General features: G+C 37.5%; 3 protein-coding genes across 3 annotated transcripts in view; 1 reads left to right on the forward strand and 2 right to left on the reverse strand.

The window, feature by feature from the left end:
• Positions 1-961: 961 nt before the first annotated feature.
• LOC135216432 (uncharacterized) lies at positions 962-2,899 on the reverse strand. The gene is made up of 2 exons (XM_064251795.1): positions 2,455-2,899; positions 962-1,942 (listed from the first exon to the last, which is right to left on the reverse strand). Exons 1-2 carry the CDS (start codon positions 2,711-2,713, stop codon positions 1,008-1,010), a joined length of 1,194 nt encoding a protein of 397 aa, XP_064107865.1. The 5' UTR covers positions 2,714-2,899; the 3' UTR covers positions 962-1,007.
• A 4,683-nt stretch (positions 2,900-7,582) lies between these two features.
• On the forward strand, positions 7,583-8,620 carry LOC135216468 (uncharacterized). The gene has a single exon (XM_064251836.1). It carries the CDS (start codon positions 7,583-7,585, stop codon positions 8,618-8,620), a length of 1,038 nt encoding a protein of 345 aa, XP_064107906.1.
• Positions 8,621-20,893: 12,273 nt separating this feature from the next.
• Positions 20,894-23,409, reverse strand: part of LOC135216182 (trichohyalin-like) — a 3,279-nt gene continuing 763 nt past the window's right edge. Inside the window, exon 1 of the mRNA XM_064251314.1 lies at positions 20,894-23,409. This exon is cut by the window's right edge and continues 763 nt beyond it. Within this exon, the coding sequence (XP_064107384.1) occupies positions 21,368-23,409 (2,042 nt within the window). The 3' untranslated portion in view covers positions 20,894-21,367.

A 23,409-nucleotide genomic window follows, 5' to 3' on the forward strand; every position in this document is an offset into this window, starting at 1 on the left:
ACAAATGCTATAGCAGGTTTCATGGCTCCCCTGTCTAAAAAAGATAAGAAAGCTGTGTACTTAAGGATTATTAAAGTTTTGCAAGAATATCCTATTGATTTGGATAATTTAGATGATTAGTTTTTTGTCTTGTTAGTTTTCTATTCATAATCCTAATAATTTAAAAATTATATACAGTTTTGTTTGAAGATTCTATCAACATACACCTCTTTTAATTATGAAGTATTAAAATAACACAATGCATTAAACAGTAGAATAGGAAAACTTTAGTTATATTGTTGGGTCTTTTTGTTTTCTTTTAATTTTTGCAAATAACTAGCCTCAGATGAAGGCATTTATATTGGTTGTTCTATGATAGTAGTGACACTCTTATTTGAAACTGTAAAATTCTCTGTGTATAATAAATTGTTTTGACAGTACTGCAATATTACTTACTACACAATAATGAACTGTCCAAAAGTCTAAAATAAGAGTTCAAAGCAAAAAAAAATTTTTTTTATTTTTGTGTCTTCCTGCATTTTGTTCTCTCGCTGCTTGCAATATTTCACTACCATGCTTAAATTTAACATCCAGATATATTTCAAATAAACTTTTCCAGTATTAAGATATATATTTTTTTTTCAAATAAGCCAAATTTATTCATTAATATGCAATAATTCTATTTTCTAACTTTATTTTGAACATAAATAATATTCCGACATTACTTTAACATATGAATGAACTATTTTCACAGGTTTTATTTCATGAAGGACAATAACGTCGAGTAATATTAACTGCGGAAGCGCATTTTGAGGACGTTTGCATTTTTATGCATTAATGACATGAGGCAGAGGCTTATAAGCACAGTAGCAAAAGAAAAAAAAATAATACTAAAATATATTGCACAATAAGAAGAAAATTAAATAATAAGTCCGGGCTAAAGAAAACACACAAATCATAATGACACTTTATGAAGAAAACAATAATACATTTTACATTTACACACAAAACCTATAAAATACAACTTCCTAGTGGAATAGTGCCATCTGCTCTTGCCACGGAACTCTGCCTTCACCATTGAAGTAGGCCATGAAAGTGTCCCTTACAACTGCAGCATCATTCTGTGGGCGCCTAGGAATCGGCAGTAGGCCTATCATACCACCATGCTCTTCCTGGTGCCAAACACCAGACTGGACAGTACCATTGCAGTGGTCCTCAGGCTCCAACATTTCTGCTGGTGCATATGTGTTTGGTGAACAGGTCCGTAAAAAATTGTGAAGGGAACATGCAGCTAAAATAACTGAATTGATGTTTTCTGGAGATGTATTAATCGGCTGCTTAAATATTCTAAATTTCTCAGAAAGTATACCAAATGCATTCTCTGATGTGCGTCTAGCACGAGAGAGCCTGTAGTTGAACATCCTTTTCTCATGGGTCAGTCCTCGACCAGGGTAAGGTTTCATTAAAGTAGTAGTGAGAGGGAAAGCATCATCGGCAAGAATCACACTTGGGCATGCTTTCTGCGAAAAAGGTAAGGACTTATGAGGAAGAAATTTCACCAAATCCCTATCAAGTGCCCTTTTCAAAGAGCATTTCTCCCATATACCTTCATCACTGGCACGTCCTGCACCACCAACATCTACATAAATGAATCTCAGCTTCGCATCGACAAGGGCAAGAAGTATGGAGCTGAAATAACATTTGTAGTCATAATATGTTGAACCTGATTTTGAAGGTTTGGCTATAAGAACTCTCTTCCCATCTAAAGCACCACAGCAATTTGGAAACTGCCAGAGAGAATGAAATTCTGCTTGGATGCGAAGCCATTCCTCTTCATTTGTAGGCATTTTCATATATAAAGGTTGCAGAGCTGCATATAAGGCCTCACACACCTCAGGAATGACACTTGAAAGGAGGTTTGGGCTGATCCTGTAGGAATATCCCAGGGATGTTTTTGATTCACCTGAAAATAAAAATGAAATTCACTAGTTTAATATTTACCAGTCGGTGAACTACGACAACTATAGTGTGTTTACTTTTCTAAGATTGCTCTGGTGGGGCCAGGTAGAAAAGACAGAGTTGTCATATTTACGGGTATGTAAGGCCCTTTCAATGCTTCCCCGCAGAGATGGGCCTGCTTGAGTAGATTAATTCTCTTTCTATAATTATAGCTAGATGTACTGAATGGCCTGTTGGATCCCGCCACACCACAGCGATCTTAGAAAAGTAAACACACTATAGGCTAAGTAGGTAAGGTTAGGTATGTATACTCCAAAAGTTCTCTTGATTTGGTGGACAGCTGAAGTACAGGAGGGTCTGCCCCTACTATAAATTATTGAAGGAATATATCAAATAGACGTACCTAAACAATAAAAACAAATATTTTTTCACAAGGGTTTAATTTAAATATTTACCACCTCTAATGGCACTATGTCATAACCTAATTATCCTATAGGCTATAGCCTAGTAACTTACCTGTGGCCAAGTGCCTCAATGTGACTGATAATCTCTGTTCTGGTGGAATAGCCTTTCTCATCCTGGTGTCTTGCTTAGCAATCTTGGGCCCAACAAGCCTCAAGAGATAATCAAAATCTTCTTTGTTCACTCTGTGGTAGTTGTAGAAGGCCGCGCCATCTCCCAACCTCATTTCCCGACACAAGTTGTCAAAGATACCTTTGTCCTCTCTTTCCTGAGCCACTCTCGAACCCACAAACGTTTTTTGTTGCTCTTGCATTCACGTAAGACTCCAAGAAGACACATCACCGCAGCACATCTTGCAACAGTTCGACGATCTCCGGGCGCCATGATGATATCAGCTGATCAGTTTTGTTTACTTTTTCCTACTGCTCCTCGAAACCACGAGATCCTAGTGTGACGATACAACACTTTTGCTCGCGAGCATCGGCTGGATGCTGGCCAAAACCGCGAGCTAGAAATGACTAGTGTGAGACCAGCGACGCCACGCGGTAACTGGGCGACAATCAGCGGTATCTTTTCTACATTATATTTGACGTGCTCATGTCGACGAATTGTCAACTGGATTTTTGTGGTTTACTTTACACCGACAAATCCTAATTACTGGAAGAATTAGAAAGCAATAATTATGTAGGAGAGGGACGAAATAATTATAGGTTTGCAGTATTTACGATAATCGATTAACATAATTTATCGTGGAGGGGAAAACAAACACCTTTGTTTATGATGACTTGGCATTTTCTGTCGTCAACAACATGGCAGCCTCGGTGTCAACAACAGGCGATACTGAGCGAGTCTATATTTTCTTCTTAATCTCCTATGATGATCACAAGAGAGAGAGAGAGAGAGAGATTATGATAAAATAAACAACCTTTCATAAAGTAATGGAGAGAATATTAATTAAAATACGTGTATAGATGCAGACGTTGTGTCCACTGCTACAATATTCAGACTAAGACAAACCATCTCTCCCTTCTAATACGAACTAGCACAAACGGAAAACAAACAATTTCTGAGGCTATGATGCATTTTATATCTACAAATTAATTCATTCTCTCTCTCTCTCTCTCTCTCTCTCTCTCTCTCTCTCTCTCTCTCTCTCTCTCTCTCTCTCTCGTAAAATTCTTATCTAATGATCTATATCAGAGAATACATTTTTAACAGAATCCCTAGATCATGCATATTCATTCAACAAGGGTTCGACACAAATATGAAATATGAAGGTTTTCAAATCCTGCTTCTCACATTTCCCTCGTATCTGTCCATTTCCCTTCTATTGCTTTATAAGTAATGATCAGAATTCTCTCATTCATACAACGATGCTCGAATGTTCGAGAGCGCTCTCTAGAGAGAGAGAGAGAGAGATGACACTGATTGCCTGCCATAGGACCCTCATTAACAACCATTAGTGTTTCTTCCCCTCACACTTTCAAAAGGGTTGTTGTCGCTCTTTGTGTATAACAGTTGTTAAGAAGTGCAATTCAGTTGTTTCCCAGGGAAATATCTGAAGCTGGAGGACGGTTGGAAATACCATTGGATAATGAAGAGTTTTGTTGGGTCTCTCTCTCTTTCTCTCTCTCTGCTTTCTATTCACAAGTATTACCTGTCCTTTAATATCTAATTCGTTCTCCCTCGGAATTATCATATTTTTATATAGTATGCTAACAAAAGGGTAATTCTTTCAGTTGATCAGAAATTTGTTGGCTCCTGGGCTCGAACCACGAAACCAAGAACTCAGGACGTAGGTACGGTGAAGCGCTTAACATACATGAAGCTATATTAATCCCGAGGTAGAGCGAATTAGATATTAAAGGACATTTGTAGTTTAATGCTTGTGTATGAATCACGGTGATGTGATAAAGATTCATACTATACGCTTATAAATATACGAAAGCCCATCCATATAATATTTAGATTGTATCTGCACTTTAAAACATGTCACAAACACGTTAGTAACTTATCGCCAACACATCACAGGTTGAATACAAGTTAACGACTAATTGGTATTCCTAGCCAATGCTTCTTATCCAATACAACCGGCCCATCTGCTTCCAAGTTCTGTCAAGTGTATATATTTGAAAAAGAAAATCAGGCTTAACAGTAAACATTTCATATACAAAAGTCAGCAACTTATCACATACATATCACAGACATGTTGAAGATACGTCAACGACCTCAGTGAAGTCCGAACCTTTGGCAATGCAACATAACCTTATGAAACACTGGTTACGACTCTCAGCGAGTCGCTGACTTGTATTCGACTTGTTTGCGTGTGCAACGAGTCGCCGACATGTGTGTATAACATGTTTGACTATACGTGTGGGAGCATCATCAGATTTTACAATCAATTTCCGCTTCAGGCGAAAATCTTTATATTAGCATCTCATTTTTAAAGGACATAGAATCAGTCTCGCGTTCCGTCTCGTGGCGAGAACAGACAAGAGACAAAGGAGGAAAGACCGGACAGGCAGACTGACTGACCGAGATCTGATAGGAACGGACATCACTGGAATACTCTCGGCAGTTCCAAGACAGCCCAGCAGACCACAGCTGCCTCTGCATTTCCCCAAAGATACTTGGGACATCACTCATTCAAAATTCCCATTAAATGTTTATTATAATTTCGAAACAGATGTAGAGTTCAATAAGGGAATTAATAAATAAATAAGTAAATGGATGAATAAATTTATTTTAAAAACTTTAAAAAATATTAATGGAAAATAAAAATAATACTAAATATTCCTAGTACGTGTCTGTAATTTCGAAACAGATGTAGAGATTAATAAATGAATAAATGCTTACATAAATTAATAAATACATCATCGATTACAAAATAAAAATAAAATATAAAATAAAATACATAAAATACCTAAATAAGAATACTAAACAATATGCAACCTTGGTCAACTATACCTCTTCTTACTTGCAGTCAGGAAACACTTCAAATGCCCGCATACCTGAAACAAGAAAAATGCCAACTACAGTGCATTTATAGAAATACTATACAAATTTATGCTCTTACACTTTATAATGACTGTTTTCATGAATTTATCCTTCTCAGAAATAACACTATCTCTAACCCAGCAGCCCTTAGAACAAATCATTTTAGAATCCTTGTAACTGAAAGGGAAGAGCCAGAATAAAAGGAGGAAGGGCGGGGGGTGGGGGGGTGGGGGTGATGAAAAAAGGAATTGAAAGGAAAAATGAACATCGACGGGACGAGAGGAGAAAAGGAAATATTATGAAACGGTTCTTTCACCTCTCGAGGGGATCATTTCTCACTCTTTCACACCGATAGTTTTGCTTGTGCTTTCAGAGAGAGAGAGAGAGTTACAAGAAGTAGATGTTGAGTGAGATTCTGTAACAGCTATGAATATATAAATCATAAACATCAAATATGCACTTTAGTCATTCAGACTAAAACATAAATATCTCAAATTCTTTATGACTACACAATAGACAGTTAAAATCCATTTACATTTAAACAAACTCCTACAAAACTACAGAGTTCGAATGAATAAGAAATATGTCTAAAAGAAACATTGAATATCCTATAACATTCTCATTGCAAAAAGGGTAACCGAATAATAACCGAAAATGAGCAGCATATTGACCTCCTCTAAACTGGCAATCAGCGAATTTTACCTCTGTATTTACGCTCATTTCAAAGCACTGGCATTCCAGGTAATATTAACCCTTTGTCAAATGCAAATGAATGATCAGTGAATAGTCTCTCTCACTCTCTCTTTCCCCAAAAGAACTTTATTATACATCAAAATGACATTCACTATCAACCAAATGGTCTTTGACTTCCAACTAAAACTCATCTATCTCGATCCTAATCTAACCAAGTCCTTCCTCCCATCTACTTTGGTCAACGGCAGAATCGGGATAATCCTTTGAAACGTGGAAGCGAGTCCTTCCCAGGAAGAAGCTCCAAGGATACTGAAATATAGTTTTGAGAGTCATCAAGGAATTCATAGGATTTGTCTGGCGAAGCGCTGACGTTTTTCATTGTATCTCGGGAATATCCATCTGTTACCTACTGAGGTACAAGTAAAAAGACAGAGAGAGAGAGAGAGAGTTACAAGAATTAGAATTATACTGAATCATAATAATTATCATGACTAAATATTTATAGTTAAAATGTCGTTGATTAATTGCAATGATAATCATGATCAGAGTCACCATAATTATGACAAAATACAATCAAAACTTTATAGTGATACGTCAATGCTCAAGTATACAAATAATCATAATCCGAATTGTCATAATTATGATGAAATACAATTCATATTTATAGGTATACTGATGATCGTACTCAAAATTATCATAATTATGACAAAACAATTATTAGTATTATTAATTATCATAAATATGGCAAATTACACTACAAAAGTTATGCATAAAATGCCATCCATTTCACTCCCGGGACATCTTGTTTTTACCCTTGCACAATTAGAGAGAGAGAGAAAGAGAGAGAGAGAGAGAGAAAAAAAGTTGTAGGTAAGCAAAGTAACAGCTTCGCAAATGTAACGACATTAAATAGAGGCAATCGTTATTTATTGTCTCTCTAGAGCCACAGAAGACAATCTGATCGATCAGCTAAATATGAATGTGAACAGAATGGCGTTACAATCGCCAGGGGCACTCGAGCGAAGCTGCATGAAATTCAAATTTAAGAAAAATAACCTACAAAGACCTCCTCTTCTTCAAAAAAGAGCATCGTTGCTCAGTCCGAAAACGACGTCGTAAAACGAAACTAAACCAACTGAAAGTGAATTCCAACAGGCTGAACGTTTGAAACTCTTAATAGAAAAAGAAAAAAAAACTGTCTTTCTTCTCCATCTACAACTCGTTAATTATTTTCCTTATTTCCTTCTATTTCTCTCATCCTTCTGACTTGACAGTTAAGAATAAATAGCGCGAAGTGCTCTGACACATAGGCCTATTTCAGAAAAAAATATGATTGACCTAATTATAAAAATAATGTATTTGGCGAATTAGCTTATGTATTGTAATTGTATGTTTTTTAGATGAGTAATTATTTTAATTTTATTTTATTATTGTAATTTTCAGCTTGAAAATGGGGCTGGTCCCTGAAACGTTGCATTAAATAAACGCCCATATGAAACAGATGTCTCCATTTAAACCCTTACCGCCATGTGTCCCGTCAGAGGCTTCCCCTTCGGTTGATGAACTTTACTCTGTAGCTCATAAAACCCTCAATAATTTGGTCACTAACTGGACTCCATTTTTTAACAAGAAAGATTTGGAAATTTTGAAAAAACTGAGTAAACAAGAAAATCTTATCATTATTAGGCCAGATAAAGGTAAAGGTGTTGTTATACTTAACAAGACAGATTATATCCAAAAAGTTGAAACTATACTTGAAGACAATTCTAAATTCCGCTTCCTAGGTGAACCTGATTTCTCTACTATTTTCAGGTCAGAAGACAAGATTACCAGGTTTTTAAGATCCTTATTAGACCAGAAAGTCATTAATAATGATACATATCAAGATTTATTAACTACTGGTGGTTCTTACGGTATTATGTATGGTCTGCCAAAAATACATAAAGAGGGTATTCCCATAAGACCTATCCTGACATCATATGATACCCCCAATTACAAACTTGCAAACTATTTGGTACCATTGTTAACTGAATTCTCTTCGAATAGCTATACTTTGAAAAATTCGCTTGAGTTTAAAGAAAGGATTTTATGTCAGGACTCAGACCTGTTTATGGGAAGCCTCGATGTTGAAGCTTTATTCACAAATATTCCTGTGGAAGAAACTATACAGATCATTTTAAGTAAGATTTTTACTGATAATGACACATTATTCCACGGTTTTAATTACGACAATTTTAAGAAACTTTTAACCTTGGCGGTGCAGGACACTGCCTTTATTTTTAATGGTAAAGCTTATGTGCAGGCTGACGGCATGGCAATGGGAAGTCCCCTTGGCCCGGTGCTGGCTAATATTTTTATGTGTGAGTTAGAGGAGCGGTTGCTGGACAACTGCCCTCTGGCTTATCACCCGTTATTTTACTGTCGTTATGTCGACGACGCTTTTATCTTATTTAAAGATAAATATAGAGCCGACTTATTTTTACACAATGCTAATCTGGCCCACCCGAATATAAAATTCACAATTGATTAAGAGAAAGATAACAAACTTGCTTTTTTGGATATAGAAGTGTCTCGTAATTATTCAGGATTTTACACGTCTATTTTCAGAAAGAAGACGTTCACAGGTTTGGGCACAAATTTCTATAGTTTCTGTAATTTCAATTTTAAGATAAACTCTTTTTACTCTTTTCCACAGGGCTTTTTCCCTTTCTTCTGGATGGTCTGAATTCCACAATGAGGTCACCTTTTTAAAGAAATAATTTACTGATAACTGTTATCCCAGTAGTTTATTTTAAAAAATGCCTTCACAAATTTATGAATATGAAACTTTTACCTAGCAATGCTAATTAGACTGTACCTAGGATGCCGTTCTATGCCAGTGTTCCATTTTTAATCAATTCGAAATTCTATGTCAAAATGCAACAGATTATTAGAACTTACTGTCCGGCCATAAAATGTCAGCTGATCCCAACAAACCCATTGACAATTGGATCAATTTTTAAATATAAAGACAAGTTAAACCCTCTCATGGCATCTAATATTGTCTATTTATATACTTGTCCTAGATGTGATCTAGGAAAATATATCGGAGCCTCAAGAAGACTTCTTAAGGTCCGAATAGATTGCCATAGGGGGGTGAGTTTCCGTACTGGAGTCAAATTATCATCTCCTGAATGTTCTTTGTTTACAAAAGTCCCTATTGACTCTGTGCTAGAATATTTAAGTAATGAACTTGTACTGCATGAATTGCCTATGTCCGTTAGTCACATAATTTCCTTAATTAAGTTATGTATTTGTAATTGCAGATTTATTTTTAATGGAGAATATTACCAACAAATATTTGGTATGGACATGGGTAACCCTTTATCACCTCTCCTTTCAAATTTATATATGGAATTTTTTGAGAGACAACACCTCCCGAATATCACACTTATCTCCTTAAAATGGTACCGCTATGTCGATGATATCTTAGTAGTCTTACCTGGTGGTATCGATGTAAATGATTTACTGTCTAAATTGAATAATTTAGTGCCATCCATAAAATTCACTGTTGAAATTGGAAATAACAATGTCATCCCTTTCCTAGATGTATTAATACATAGGGAATCTTTCCAATGCAAATTCAGTATTTATAGAAAACCCACAAATAATTTAACATATGTACATTTTTATTCTGGCCACCATCTTAATATTAAAATTTCAATTTTTTCTTCTATGTTCCTACGCGCTTTGCGTATCACGAGTCCACAATATCTGGACCAAGAAATAGAATACATAAAAAAGATATTAAACGATCTCTGCTACCCACCTCATTTAATTGATTTATGTTATCAAAAAGCTCACAAAAAGTTTTACAGTGTTGCTATTAATGAAAAAGAAATGCCTAAAAATGTACTTAGCATACCTTATTTTCGTGGATTTGAAACCATAAAATCAATATTTGAATCGTTTAATGTTAATGTAGTGTTCTCTTATAACAATACCATTAAAGATATGCTAATTAAGAATAGTCCCGTAATAAATAACAACATCATTTACAAAATTCCTTGTAAGGATTGCCCTTCGTTTTACGTTGGTCAGTCAAGTAAAAATTTATGTGTACGTATAAAGCAACATATGTATTCAGTTAGAACAGCCCAGACTTCAAATGCACTGTTTATCCATCTGAGTGAAAAATCTCACTGTATTAATTGGGATGATGCCTCGGTAATTGCTAGATCTAATGATTATGTTTCAAGAAATTTACTGGAATCGGCAATTATACAAATCACTAATAAAACAACCTAAATCTTAGTCTGGGAATGTACCAATTAGACCCATATATTTGTAAGATGTTTATGAAGGACCTCAAAAATAAATGAACAACTAATAAATTAGTCCCACATGTTATATAGTTATTATTTCTCTCTCTCTCTCTCTCTCTCTCTCTGTTTCTCTCTCGTCTCTCTCTCTCTTTTCTCTCTCTGTATTTCTCCCTTTCCCTTTCTTCTCTCTCCCTCTTCTCTCTCTCTCGCTCTCTCTCCTCTATCTCTCTTTCTCTTGTATTTCTCTCCTTTCTCTTCTCTTCTCTCTCTCTCTCTACTCTTTCTTCGTTTCTCTCTTCTTGGGTTCGATATTCTCTCTCCCTCTTTCTCTTGCTCAGATATATATATATTATATATATATATATATATATATTTATATTTTCTTCGTTTTTTCATTAATAATAATTTTTGTTGGGAAAATTTGTGTAAAAATTCATGATATTAAATTGTTATGCTCCCGCGTTTTTTTTCAAAATGTACTGTTTTCTGGAAGAATCACTTGTTTACTGCGGGTATCCTTCAAGGTGTGGCTAGCCTTCGGCGGATCTCCTTTCTGTAGAGTGAAAAATCGCCCTTATGGCTAATCTTGTAGTGTCAGTTTGTATATTAAGCCTTCTTTTGACTATGTTTTTCTTTGTAAAATCAGTTTGCCTCAGTAAAGGGTCCGAACAGGACCGAAAGTACTTGCCTATCTCGTTTTCATTTTTTCCTTAGTGGCAAAAAACCTTTATTTATACATAGCATCACGTTTTATATACTTCGTGATCAAGTTTATTCATATATATATATATATATATATATATATATATATATATATATATATATATATATATATCATATATATATATATATATATATATATATATATATATAATATATATATTTATATATAATGTGAGTATATAGTGTGTGTGTGTGGTGTGTGTGTGTGTATTTTCACGTATTTACACAACCAAAATACCTCCCCCCTGTTCCAAAACGTCACAGACAGACAGACAGACAAACATCACGACTTATATTTAATTACCTTTAATTATTTTCCCATCCCAACTACTCGGGTAGAATATTATCCTTTTGAATTATTATTATTATTATTATTATTATTATTATTATTATATTATTATTATTTTATTATTATTATTATTATTATTATTATTATTATTGAAAAAGAAACCCACAAAATCATTTTGTAACTTGTTTACTTCTAAGTATTACGTTTAGTTTTACTCCACACTCGAGTACTTTCAGGCCCCTTCTGTGGCCCATTCTCAAGAGATGTTTGGGATGTTAGCCTGGGTCCAAGGCCCAGCAGTCCCTTCTGGAACTTCTTCTCGTTGAGCTGGTCATTTATGTGATGGGGCTAGTTCTTGGTTTTCCTTGAGTGTTGCCAATCCCCTCTTGTCGCTCTGATATCCTGACCTGATGGTCAATGGGATTCACCCTTGTGGTAAGGGTGTGGTCACCAAAGTCTGTTGGGCAGGAAACCTAATCTCCAGGTCAGCAGGGTCAATCTTAGCTTCTTTTAATATCAAAGCTCGGCTTATGGGATCTTCTGAGGTAAAACCTTTGTTTCCTTCAATTACTTTAATCTCTCTGATAAGTGCTTCTACTACCCTCCTGTGACTAATATTTTGTTGCTTTTGTATATAAGCCTACTGTTTTTTGAAATCCATCCTATGGTCATTTTCCCAACAATGTCTAGCTATAGCACTCCCCTGAGAATTAAGCTGTACTACCCAGGCTAACTTCCCAAACATCTCTTGAGAATGGGCCACAGAAGGGCCTGAAAGTACTCGAGTGTGGAGTAAAACTAAATGTAAATACTTAAAAGTAAACAAGTTACAAAGTGATTTTGTGGGTTTCTTTTTCAATCTTCAGAAGAAAACTGAAAGAAGTTTTGTTTAGTCATTATTATTTTTTTTTTTTTTTTTTTTTTTTTTTTTTTTTTTTTTTTTTTTTTTTTTGCTCTATCACAGTCCTCCAATTCGACTGGGTGGTATTTATAGTGTGGGGTTCCGGGTTGCATCGTGCCTCCTTAGGAGTCCATCACTTTTCTTACTATGTGTGCCGTTTCCAGGATCACACTCTTCTGCATGAGTCCTGGAGCTACTTCAGCCTCTAGTTTTCTAGATTCCTTTTCAGGGATCTTGGGATCTGTGCCTAGTGCTCATATTATTATTATTATTATTATTATTATTATTTTTTTTTTTTTTTTTTTTTTTTTTTTTTTTTTTTTTTTTTTTTTTTTTTTTTTTTTTTTTTTTTTTTTTTTTTTTTTCTCTATCACAGTCCTACAATTCGACTGGGTTGTATTTATAGTGTGGGGTTCCGGGTTGCATCCTGCCTCCTAGGAGTCCATCACTTTTCTTACTATGTGTGCCGTTTCTAGGACACACTCTTCTGCATGAGTCCTGGAGCTACTTCAGCCTCTGGTTTTTCTAGATTCCTTTTCAGGGATCTTGGGATCGTGCCTAGTGCTCCTATGATTATGGGTACGATTTCCACTGGCATATCCCATATCCTTCTTATTTCTATTTTCAGATCTTGATACTTATCCATTTTTTCCCTCTCTTTCTCTTCAACTCTGGTGTCCCATGGTATTGCGACATCAATGAGTGATACTTTCTTCTTGACTTTGTCAATCAACGTCACGTCTGGTCTGTTTGCACGTATCACCCTATCCGTTCTGATACCATAGTCCCAGAGGATCTTTGCCTGATCGTTTTTCTATCACTCCCTCAGGTTTGGTGCTCGTACCACTTATTACTGCAAGGTAGCTGATGTTTCTTGCACAGGCTCCAGTGGAGGACTTTTGCCACTGAATCTCATGCCTCTTTTTGTACTGGTTCTGTGCAAGTGCCGAGCATCACTTGCTATGTGGTTTATGGTTTCATTTTCGTATTGCACTTCCTACATATGGGAGAGTGTTATTTCGTCTATCGTTCTTTGAACATATCTGGTTCTTAGGGCCTGATCCTTTTGTGCCGCTGTTCTCATTCCTTCAGTTTTCCTTCTTAGCTCTCCCCTCGTAGCCATTGCCAATTGTCATCGCTGGCTAGTTCTTTAGTCTGTCTCATGTATTGTCCGTGCATTGGTTTGTTGTGCCAGTCCTCTGTTTCTGTCCGTCTTTCTCCTGTCTCTGTATTTTATATTTCTGGGTCTCGTCTACTTTTATTAGTCCTTCTTCCCATGCACTCTTTATTATTATTATTATTACTATTATTATTTGTTTTATTAAAAATAATAGCAGAATTCACAGAGATGATTCTATATAAAATTCTTTCAATTCTCCTTATGATTTGTCTTTCTGGCACGCTAGTTTTATAAAGCAGCTGTCCAATATTCATTGTGCTGTAAGTCATCAACGGAATTTCGGGCTGGTGTTTTCAAAGACAACTGGTTATCAGGGACAGGCTAGGGTAGTCAGGGGTCTATCCAGTGAATACTGGATAGACCCCTGACGACTACGGCCTGCTCCCGACCTACGAGACATACCTGTATACCTTTTGACGACCCCAGCCTGTCCCTGATAACCAGTTGCCTTTGATAACACCAGCCCGAAATACCGTTGACGACCTACAGCACAATGAATATTGGACAGCTGCTTTATAATACTAGCGTGTCAGAAAGACAAATCATAAGGAGAATTGAAAGAATTTTATATAGAATCAATTCTGTGATTTCTAGCCCATTTTCCCAACTCCCTATTCCCAACTCATTTAACATTCAACCGCTTGTTGTTATACACAGTGTTTGATTTTAGCTGCCACTTTCACCTCCACCCCTAGAGGAGGCTGCTCCTCATTCTCTCTGTTCCGTTTTGCTGGTGACCAGCGATGATGTGCGTCAAAAGCATTGCATGTACTTGTGTGCGTGGTTATGGTAATATGGCTGACTGTCTGAGTGAGTTTGCGTGTGTGTGTGTGTGTGCGAATGTGTACTAAAATTGGCTGTCTAGCTGTATATCTACAATATGTATGTGTGTGTGTATATGTTACGAAGTTTTTCGTTCCCTTTTATTTTTGGTTATTATTTGTTATATGTTATATGGTGGTACTCTTTATCTACACGGCGTTGAGTTTCTATCTCTATTAGTAACTTATCATATAATATATTTCTAATACTTCTCTATTCTTCTGGACTACTGTTTCTGCATACTGGCCGATTCTCGATCTTCTCGGTTGGTCTCTCAGGAGGCAAATCACGTAGAGAAGTTATGTGAGTTCGGTTTCCTTTAGAATTCTGGGCAAGTTTAACACCACGTTTTTTTTGTGTGTGTGTGTGTTCGTAATTATTATAGTAACACACGCAATCTCACTTTCCTATCACACAAGTCTTAATGATACAGGATAAAAGGAGTTTAAACAAACACAAGTTATGCGTCCAGAAGTGAGTAGTTAGCTGATTCTTTCCATCGTTCCAACTTAACTACCGACCAATTTCTGATTTCTGGCTCTGCCTCTTGTTCTTCTGGATTCCTTGTAAGACCACCCTAATTCTTCATAATTGTGTAATCTTTAACGCCTACCACTTCCGGCAACGACATATAACAAATCAGGGCGTATGCTGTGAGCAGTCGTAAGCTAGTTCCACCCATTCGTTTATTCGTGCTCCCCGGGTTAAGTACGTCTAACAGTTGCAATCATCGATTTTTGTTATGCCTCACTCAGTCCCTTTTTTGCGTTTTACGAGTGTCGTATCGCAAACATCTACTTCTCTGTCTCCTTGGTGTACTAAAAAATCTACTAGCAAGTTTTCGTAACTAATATATTTCCTACATAACTAATCTTACCAGACTTTTGCTCAACATATATACTTTGTATATATTATATATATTATATATATATATATATATATATATAATATATAATATATATATATATATATTACAATATTGTAGATACACAGCTAGACAGCCATTTCTAGCACACATTGACACACAACACACACTCACTCAGACAGTCAGCCATATATATATATATATATATATATATATATATATATATATATATATATATGTATAATATATATATATATATATGTATATACAGTACCATGTATATATATATATATATATATATATATATATATATATATTATATATCTATATATATATATATGTGTGTGTGTGCGTGTGTGGTGTGTGTGTTGTGTGTGTGTGTAGTGTGTACATGTATATATATATACATTTATATAATATATATACATATATATATATATATATATATATATCTATATATATATACAAATATATATAATTATGGGACTTTAGCGATCGCAAGCGATCTCACCCCTGGGGCATCATCGCCAATGGAGTGTCATCGAAGGGGGTTTTATTTTTGCCAGGGATGGACCCTTCCGCATTCTCAGCTCCATCAGCTAATCAAGAGATGTGGAATCTTCCCTCCTGCCACACCAGGATCAAATATTTTGCACGTACTGTATGAGGCATTGAACTTACGGGGTTTTACGCCGTGCCAGAGGTTGCCACAGTGTTATATGCAAGTATCCAACCCATTATGCATTGCATAACCCATATTTTGCATATATAAAAGGCATTGAACTTACGGGTTTTTATGCCACGCCAGAGGTTGCCACAGTTGTATATGCAAGTATTCAATCCATTATGCATTGCATAACCCATATTTTGCACATATAAAAGGCATTGAACTTACGGGTTTTTACGCCACGCCAGAGGATACCACTGTAGTATATGCAAGTATCCAACCCATTATGTATTGCATAACCCATATTTTGCATATATAAAAGGCATTGAACTTACGGGTTTTTACGCCGCGCCAGAGGTTGCCACAGTCATATATGCAAGTATTCAACTCATTATGTATTGCATAACCCATATTTTGTATATAAAAGGCATTGAACTTACAGGTTTTTACGCTGCGCCAGAGGTTGCCACAGTCGTATATGCAAGTATTCAACTCCTTATGCATTGCATAACCCATATTTTGTATATATAAAAAGCATTGAACTTACGGGTTTTTACGCCATGCCAGAGGTTGCCACAGTCGTATATGCAAGTATTCAACTCCTTATGCATTGCATAACCCATATTTTGTATATATAAAAGGCATTGAACTTACGGGTTTTTACGCCCCGCCAGAGGTTGCCACAGTTGTATATGCAAGTATTCAGCCCATTATGCATTGCATAACCCATATTTTGCATATATAGAAGGCATTGAACTACGGGTTTTTACGCCGCGCCAGAGGTTGCCATAGTGGTATATGCAAGTATTCAACCCATCATGCATTGCATAACCCATATTTTTGTCATATATAAAAGGCGGACAGTTGAACTTACAGGTTTTTACGCCACACCAGAGGTCGCCACAGTGGTATATGCACGTATTCAAATCATTTATGCATGCATAACCCTATTTTGCATATATAAAAGGCATTGAACTTACGGGTTTTTAAGCCGCCGCCAGGAGGTTGACACAGTGGTATATGCAAGTATTTCAAAACTCATTAGGAGTGATACCCCTTTTGCATATATAAAAGGCATGAACGGCGTGTTTTATTGCCACACCCAGAGTGCACAGTGGTATATGCAGGTATTCAAACCCATTATGCATTGCCATAACCCACATTTCGATATATCATAGCATGAAACTTAGTGATAGACAACGCGCCAGAGGTGCATTGGTATATGCAAGGGATATTCAACCATTATGCTTGCATACCCCGGACTATTTTCGATATATATAAGGCATTGAACTTACGTGATTATACACCGCGCCAGAGGTTGCCACATTGGTATATGCAAGTATTAAACCCATTATGCATTGCATAACCCATATTTTGCATATATAAAAGGCATTGAACTTACGGGTTTTTACGCTGCGCCAGAGGATACCACTGTAGTATATGCAAGTATCCAACCCATTATGTATTGCATAACCCATATTTTGCATATATAAAAGGCATTAAACCTACCGGTTTTTACGCTGCGCCAGAGGATACCACTGTAGGATATGCAAGTATCCAACCCATTGATGTATTGCATAAACCCAATTTTGCCTATAAAAGGCATTAAACCTACCGGTTTTTACGCTGCGCCAGAGGTTGCTACAGTCCTATATGCAAGTATTCAACCCATTATGCATTGTATAACCCATATTTTGCATATATAAAAGGAATTGGGGAAACTTATTTTGGGTTTATTTTTTTTTTTTTTTTTTTTTTTTTTTTTTTTGGGTTTTTTTTTTTTTTTTTTTTTTTTTTCTTTTTTTTTTTTTTTCTTTTTTTTTTTTTTTTTTTTTTTTTTTTTACCTCTTTTTTTTTCTTTTTTTTTTTTTGTTTTTTTTTTTTTTTTTTTTTTTTTTGTTTTTTTTTTTTTTTTTTTTTTTTTTTTTTACGCAGTGCCAGAGGTTGCCACAGTCGTATATGCAAGTATTCAACCCATTATGCATTGTATAACCCACATTTTGCATATATAAAAGGCATTGAACTTACGTACGACGAGTCAGAGGTTGCCACAGTAGTACATGCAAGTATTCAACCCATTATGCTTTGCATAACTCATATTTTGCATATATAAAAGGCATTGAACTTATGGGTTTTTACGCCGAGCCAGAGGTTGCTACAGTAGTATATGCAAGTATTCAGCCCATTATGCATTGCATAACCCATATTTTGCATATATAAAAGGCATTGAACTTACGGGTTTTTACACCGCACCAGAGGTTGCCACAGTGGTATATGCAAGTATTCAACCCATTATGCATTGCATAACCCATATTTTGCATATATAGAAGGCATTGAACTTACAGGTTTTTACGCCGCGCCAGAGGTTGCCACAGTGGTATTATGCAAGTATTCAACCTCATTCATGCATTGCATAACCCATATTTTGCATATATAGAAGGCATTGAACTTACGGGTTTTTATGCCGCGCCAGAGGTTGCCACAGTGGTATATGCAAGTATTCAACCCATTATGCATTGCATAACCCATATTTTGCATATATAGAAGGCATTGAACTTACGGGTTTTTACGCCGCGCCAGAGGTTGCCACAGTGGTATATGCAAGTATTCAACCCATTATGCATTGCATAACCCATATTTTGCATATATAGAAGGCATTGAACTACGGGGTTTTTACGGCCGCCGCCAGAGGTTTTGCCACAGTGGTATATGCAAGTATTCAACCCATTATGCATTGCATAACCCATATTTTGCTATAGAAGGCATGGAATTACGGGTTTTTAACGGCCGCCACCAAGAGGTTGCCCAACTTGGGTATAGCAAGTTTTTCACCCATTATGCCATTTGCTAACCCATATTTTGCATATTATAGAAGGCCATTGAACTTACGGGTTTTTACGCCGCCCCAGAGGTTTGCACAGTGGTATATGCAAGTATTCAACCCATTAATGCATTCCATAAACCCATTTTTGCATATATAGAAAGGCATGAAACCCTTACGGGTACCGGCCCGCGCCAAGGAGGTTTTGCCACAAGTGGGTATATGCAGTAATTCAACCCATTTATGCATTGCAATAAACCCATATTTTGATTAATAGAAGGCATTGAACTTACGGGTTTTTACGCCGCGCCAGAGGTTGCCACAGTGGTATATGCAAGTATTCAACCCATTATGCATTGCCATAACCCATATTTTTTGCATATATAGAAGGCTTGACCTTACGGTTTTTAGCGCGCCAGAGGTTTGGCCCAGGGTATATGCAAGGGATTAACGCCATTATGCAATTGCATAAGGATTATTTTTGCCATAATTATAGAAAGGCATTGAATAACGGGTACGCCGCGTCCCAGGGTGCCAACAAGTGGTACTGCAAGTATTCACCCATTATGCATTGCATAACCCATATTTTGCATATATAGAAGGCATTTGAACTTACGGGTTTTTTACGCCGCGCCAGAGGTTGCCACAGTGGTATATTGCAAGTATTCAACCCTATTATGCATTGCATAACCCATATTTTTGCATATATAGAAGGCATTGAACTTACGGGTTTTTTACGCCGCGCCAGAGGTTGCCACAATGGTAAATGGCAAGTATTCAATCATTAATGCAATTGCATACCCATATTTCGCAATTATAAGAAGGCATTGAACTACGCGCCGCCGCCCAGAGGTTGCCCAGTGGTATATGAAGTATTTCACCATTATGCATTGCAAATCCATATTTCGCATATAATAGAAGGCATTGAACTTACGGGTTTTTACGCCGCGCCAGAGGTTGCCAACAGTGGGTATATTGCAAGTATTCAACCCATTATGCATTGCATAACCCATATTTTGCATATATAGAAGGCATTGAACTTACGGGTTTTTACGCCGCGCCAGAGGTTGCCACAGTGGTATATGCAAGTATTCAACCCATTATGCATCGCATAACCCATATTTTGCATATATAGAAGGCATTGAACTTACGGGTTTTTACGCCGCGCCAGAGGTTGCCACAGTGGTATATGCAAGTATTCAACCCATTATGCATTGCATAACCCATATTTTGCATATATAGAAGGCATTGAACTTACGGGTTTTTACGCCGCGCCAGAGGTTGCCCAGTGGTGGTATGCAAGTATTCAACCCATTATGCATTGCATAACCCATATTTGCATATATAGAAGGCATTGAACTTTACGGGTTTTTACGCCGCGCCAGAGGTTGCCACAGTGGTATATGCAAGTGTTCAACCCATTATGCATTGCATAACCCATATTTTGCATATATAGAAGGCATTGAACTTACGGGTTTTTACGCCGCGCCAGAGGTTGCCACAGTGGTATATGCAAGTATTCAACTCATTATGCATTGCATAACCCATATTTTGCATATATAGAAGGCATTGAACTTACGGGTTTTTACGCCGCGCCAGAGGTTGCCACAGTGGTATTTGCAAGTATTCAACCCATTATGCATTGCATAACCCATATTTTGCATATATAGAAGGCATTGAACTTACGGGTTTTTACGCCGCGCCAGAGGTTGCCACAGTGGTATATGCAAGTATTCAACTCATTATGCATTGCATAACCCATATTTTGCATATATAGAAGGCATTGAACTTACGGGTTTTTACGCCGCGCCAGAGGTTGCCACAGTGGTATATGCAAGTATTCAACCCATTATGCATTGCATAACCCATATTTTGCATATATAGAAGGCATTGAACTTACGGGTTTTTACGCCGCGCCAGAGGTTGCCACAGTGGTATATGCAAGTATTCAACCCATTATGCATTGCATAACCCATATTTTGCATATATAGAAGGCATTGAACTTACGGGTTTTTACGCCAGCGACCAGAGGTTGCCACAGTGGGTTATATGCAAGTATTCAACCCATTAGGCATTGCATAACCCATATTTTGCATATATAGAAGGCATTGAACTTACGGGTTTTTACGCCGCACCAGAGGTTGCCACAGTGGTATATGCAAGTATTCAACTCATTATGCATTGCATAACTCATATTTTGCACATATAAAAGGCATTGAACTTACGGGTTTTTACGCCACGCCAGAGGTTGCCACAGTGGTATATGCAAGTATTCAACCCATTATGCATTGCATAACCCATATTTTGCATATATAAAAGGCATTGAACTTACGCCCTCTGGTGGCCTTCTGGTGGGGTTCCAGTTCTGTGAACAGCTTTTAGCTCTCAAACTAAGAGCTTCATCCTCCAGCCTCCGAAAAGCTGTTGACTCCCAAGTTGAGCGCTTCTCCTCCAGCCTCTGAACAGATGTTGGCTCTCATACTGAGTGCTTGTCCTCCTACCTCCAAAGAGCTGTTGGCTCTCAATCTCAGAGCTTGTCCTCCTACCTCCAAATAGCTTTTCGCTCTCATACTGAGAGCTTGTCCTCCTGCCTCCGGAAAGTTTTCCTTTGACTTTCACTGGGAGAGTTTGTCCATCCTTTGAACTGGTGTTGGCTCTAGCCAGTGATAGATGTCATTCATGGGTGAATGTCCTCCTGAAGCATTTCATTCATTTCCGTTAATGACATCTTTCACAATGTGCTTGAGGTCCTCCCATTGTTCCCTGAAATCTTCATTCTTCTCCTGCTGGGCGTTCCAGTATGCCCTGCGTTGTCTTTCTTCTCCCTCGCGCGCCTTCTCACAAGGGTCTTCATCTGTCCCCTCGACTTGCCTTCCTGCTGTCCCTCCAGCACACTTCTCTCTCTTCCCTTCAATCATTTCATCTTCATGTTCCAGCGCAATGTGCTCTAGCTGGAAATTCCGCTGAGCAGTCCCATGGAGAAGCATCATCAACATATATTTGTCATGCTCCTTCAAAGCCTCCTCCTGTGTTCTTAGCTGCTCCCTGAGACGCTTTTCATCTCTCATTCTCTTCTGCTCCTGCTGCTGAATCTTTTCTTTCAGCATTTCACAGTCCTTTTGGAGGTGCTGCACTTCTTGCTGGGCATCACTCTCCTTCTTCTTTAAAGAGATGAGGTCCTCTTCTTTACATTCCAGCAAGCGTTCCAGACTCTGTTCTTGACGCAAAGCACTTTCCAAGTTATCCTGGAGTTCCTCCAGGCGTTCGCGCTGTTCCTCTGCTTGTTCGTCCTTTTGCCTCAGAGTCTCCTGATGTTGCCGTTTTATTTCAGTCTCTCCATCTTCTTTCTCCTTAGCTAACAGATGGTTTTTATTCCTCTGTTCTTCTAAATCATTTTTTATTTTCCTCTCCCTTTCTTCTGCTTCCTTTAGCAACATCTGCAGCTCCATTGCATAATGGAGAGCTATGTCTAGTTTATTCTCGAATTCTTGTTGTTCACACCTTGACTGTTCTTCTTTTGTGAGGAACTCTTCTATTCGAAGGTTCCTCTTCTGGAGCTCTGCTTCTAAGGTCGTTAGGGAAGCTTCCATCTCTATCTCTCTTTCCTTAGCTCCTTCCAACAAGCTCTCCATCTCTTTCCCGTGATGGAGAGCATCCTGCAAAATGGTTTCCTTCTGTTCTAACGATTTCTCCAGCGACATTATTTCCAGCTCTTTTTCTTCTAATTCTTCTTTTACTCCTCTAAGTTCGGCCACCCAGTTCTCCTTACTTTTCCTCTCATCCTTTAAAATTTCTTTTGTTAAGATAAATTCGGACTCTGCTTGGTTCAGAAGTGACTGGAGATTTTGATGCTGGTCCTGCATCTTGAGGACATCCTCCTGAATCCTTACATTTTCCACTTCAGCGAGCCTTAGTTTTTCTTGGAGAGTCGAGTTATCCTCTTCAGCTTCCTCCAATCGTCTCTTGATTATTTCACGTTGGTCTTGACCTTCCTCCAATTCTTTAGTTTTAAGGGCGAGGGAGTCTTTCAGAAGGTCGACTTCCTTCTCTCTCTTGGCTAAAACTTTCCCCAACTCTTCATTCATCGTACAGAACTCTTCGTTTTCCAAATCAAGTAACTCATTAGTGTTTTCACTCTCCTGCAATTTCAGGCTGAGTTCTGTTTCCCTCTGTAAGGTGGCCTCCAGCTCTCTCTCTTTTCCAGCCATCTCCTGCTGGAAGAGCCGTCTCATCTCGCTTTCGTCCTCGTCTCTCCTCTTGAGCAAGCGATCTTTCTCCTGCAGGTGACGCTCCAGAAACGTCAATTTCTCATTCTGCTCTTTCTGTATCCTTTGCGTCTCTTTTAATTGATCTAAAGCCAGTCTTAAATCCTGATCCAATTGCTGCTTTTCACCTCTGAGTTGTTCACCTTGTTGGAGGAGATTAACAATTTTTCTGTCTCTTTCATTTACTTCCATTTCAAAATTCCTTTTAATTTCGTTCTTCTCGTCTTCTCTCTTTTCAAGCAGCAGATCTTTCTCCAGTACCTGCTTTCGGAGCAGTTCGATCTCCTGCTGAGATTCTTTCCAGAGGTGTTCCATTTTTGTTGCAGCGACTGGGTCCTCTTCTGGGCTCATCTTTTCGTCCGTTTCAGTGGTCAGGTCATCATCAGTGTCGTCAACTTCAGAGTGCAAGTCGTCATCATTGTCCAGGTCGCTATCTTCTTCATCTTCCAATTGCAGGTTGTCTTTCTCGTCGTCAATTTCGG

This window comes from Macrobrachium nipponense, chromosome 6 (assembly GCF_015104395.2).
Source record: "Macrobrachium nipponense isolate FS-2020 chromosome 6, ASM1510439v2, whole genome shotgun sequence".
Lineage (NCBI taxonomy): Eukaryota > Metazoa > Arthropoda > Malacostraca > Decapoda > Palaemonidae > Macrobrachium > Macrobrachium nipponense.